Source organism: Borostomias antarcticus (genome assembly GCF_949987555.1).
Source record: "Borostomias antarcticus genome assembly, chromosome: 5".
NCBI lineage: Eukaryota > Metazoa > Chordata > Actinopteri > Stomiiformes > Stomiidae > Borostomias > Borostomias antarcticus.
Window position 1 is genome coordinate 29,680,023 of NC_140238.1, and position 2,500 is coordinate 29,682,522.

The 2,500-nt window shown below is 48.3% G+C and overlaps 1 protein-coding gene across 1 annotated transcript in view; it reads right to left on the reverse strand.

Moving 5' to 3' along the window:
* The window catches only part of slc1a9 (solute carrier family 1 member 9), a gene marked incomplete at both ends in the record, with an annotated part of 21,099 nt that overhangs the window by 14,243 nt on the left and 4,356 nt on the right, over nucleotides 1–2,500 (reverse strand). Inside the window, one exon of the mRNA XM_084439084.1 lies at nucleotides 494–619. Coding sequence (XP_084295210.1) covers nucleotides 494–619 — 126 coding nt within the window. The remainder of the gene's footprint in view (nucleotides 1–493; nucleotides 620–2,500) is intronic.

Here is a 2,500-nt window from a genome sequence, read left to right on the forward strand (position 1 = left end):
TACCTACCTATCTACCTACCTACCTACCTACCTACCTACCTATCTATCTATCTATCTATCTATCTATCTATCTATCTATCTATCTATCTATCTATCTACCTATCTATCTATCTATCTATCTATCTATCTATCTATCTATCTATCTATCTATCTATCTATCTATCTATCTATCTATCTATCTATCTATCTATCTATCTATCTATCTATCTATCTACCTACCTACCTACCTACCTACCTACCTGTCTACCTTCCTACCTAGCTACCTAGCTACCTAGCTACCTACCTGTCTACCTACCTGCCTACCTTTCTACCTGTCTACCTACCTACTGTACCTACCTACCTGCCTGCCTGCCTGCCTACCTACCTGCCTACCTACCTGTCTACCTACCTCCCTACCTACCTACCTACCTACCTCCCTACCTACCTACCTACCTACCTACCTACCTACCTACCTTTGAGCACCATTGGGTGACAGTGCTGTGTGCATACATACCCAGCACAGTGAGGATGAGCAGCAGGTGGTCCTCCTTTGGTTTGGCCTCCAGTACCACCACCCCATCCTCTAACAGCTCCTTGTCCTGATTGGCCTGGTTGGCTGTCTGCTGATTGGTCATCCTGCCTGGGGGGGGGGGTTGGAGACGGAGGGACAGAGGTCAGGCCTGGGAGAGCACACTTGATTCTCCATTCGCCTGGACACCTCTGCCCCCCTAGCCACCGGTGTTAGCCAATCTGAAGGGGCCGGGTAAGCGTTGTCATTGTGACGCCATCTTGACGCCGTCTTGACTTCCAACCCCACAGACGAAATAAATGAAGAGCAGTAAATGTTACCTGGATAAAGACCTGCCTCTGTAGGCTTCGGGAGGGCTCAGGAGAAATGACACGGCAGACAAGCAAATGGAACACAGGAGGTGGGTGTGCGATCCAGATAATACCATTACATAAAAGCAGCAATATTATGTAAACAAACAGACAATAAAATACAGCGTGTGTGGTGTGTGTGTGGGCGTACAGGTCCTCTCCAGCAGGTTCAGGATCACACTAACCCTATTCTAGTGTAGCAGAAAGTAAACAGCCCCCCCCCCCATCCCGCCCCCCCCCCTCATATAAACACATCTGGACAGCAACAGGGCGGAGCCAGCTGTGCGTCACCAAGATGGCTGACATTGTTTACTAACACGCTGACTCAGCTGACAATCGCGGTCAGATGTTGATTATAATCCATCATTCTAAACAGCTGCTATTCCCGCAGAAACAGGACGGCGGTGAAAAGCACTCACCAGCCGGGGCACGGAGCCCGGCTCCACCTCTCCCCATACCCCGGCCCCGCCCCTCCCCTACCCCGCTGCTGCATCCTCGCTCTGGGAACTCAGCCTCTCTCCATCCGTCTCTTTCCCCCTTCTCTAGTCTGCTGCTTCTGCTAAGTTTCAGTTGCAGAGATATAATCCTCTGTCATCTAGACAGAGAAGGGGGGGGGGGCTACGCTTTGCTCCTGTTACTGTAATTGCGAATCCTCTTGGTGCAATCTTCATTTTATTCTTTCCAAGAACAATGTTTACTATCAACAAGGTGGTGTCTTTTAATTACCAAACACACCCGGAGGCCAAAGACCAAACGTCTCAACATTAAACTGATCACCAGACAGCAGTGTGATTTTAGCTCATCACGAGTGAACACAGGTTCCTGATCACAACACCAGGAGCTGGATGTTGATGGAGGATTCAATTCAAATCTTTATTTCAACAGGGGACACACTCTGAGATCAAGGTGTCATTCACAATGGTGCCCTGGTCACAGTACATCAGTGAACAGTGAACAAACAACATTAAAACAATAATATATATATATAAACATTTATAATTTAACTAAAACTAACACAAGCATCAGATCCAATTTCCTTTATCACTTTGTTAAAAATCGAAGGCATCAAGTTTAAGTGTGTCTGGCAGCTCATTCCATGCTCTGGGAGCCCAGTATCTCAAAGCCGTTTTCCCTTGCTCAGTTCTGACGAGGGACCTCAAGAACCAACCAGGCTTGGGACCTTGTCTGGTGACGACCAGAGCGCCATGTGATGAGTGACAACAAGGTAACGTTTTTGTAAGATTGCTTTGTAAACACGCAGGTACAGACGCTGCATTTTCCTAGCGGACAAGTACGTCCCATCCCACTGACTGATACAGGTTATAGTGATGTTTTCTAAGGGATGTGAGGCAGCAGCCTGGACCTATCTGAGCATCATCTCCCTGAGCAGGTCGGAGAGACGACCTGTTTTTGTAACGGGTCGGCAGGTACTGCAGGTAGCCTAACAGGGTCAGAGTCCGATCCATCTGAAGCTGCGCTCTTCTCAGGGACCTGAGTTAATGATGACTGTGAACCAGACAAATACCAGTCAAATAGCATCCGATTGGGAGGCGCTAGAGGTGTGGACACGCCATCGTAGGCCTATAGGACCATCAACTATCTCACCATGAGCAACCCAACAATTACTACCACTTCAACCGCA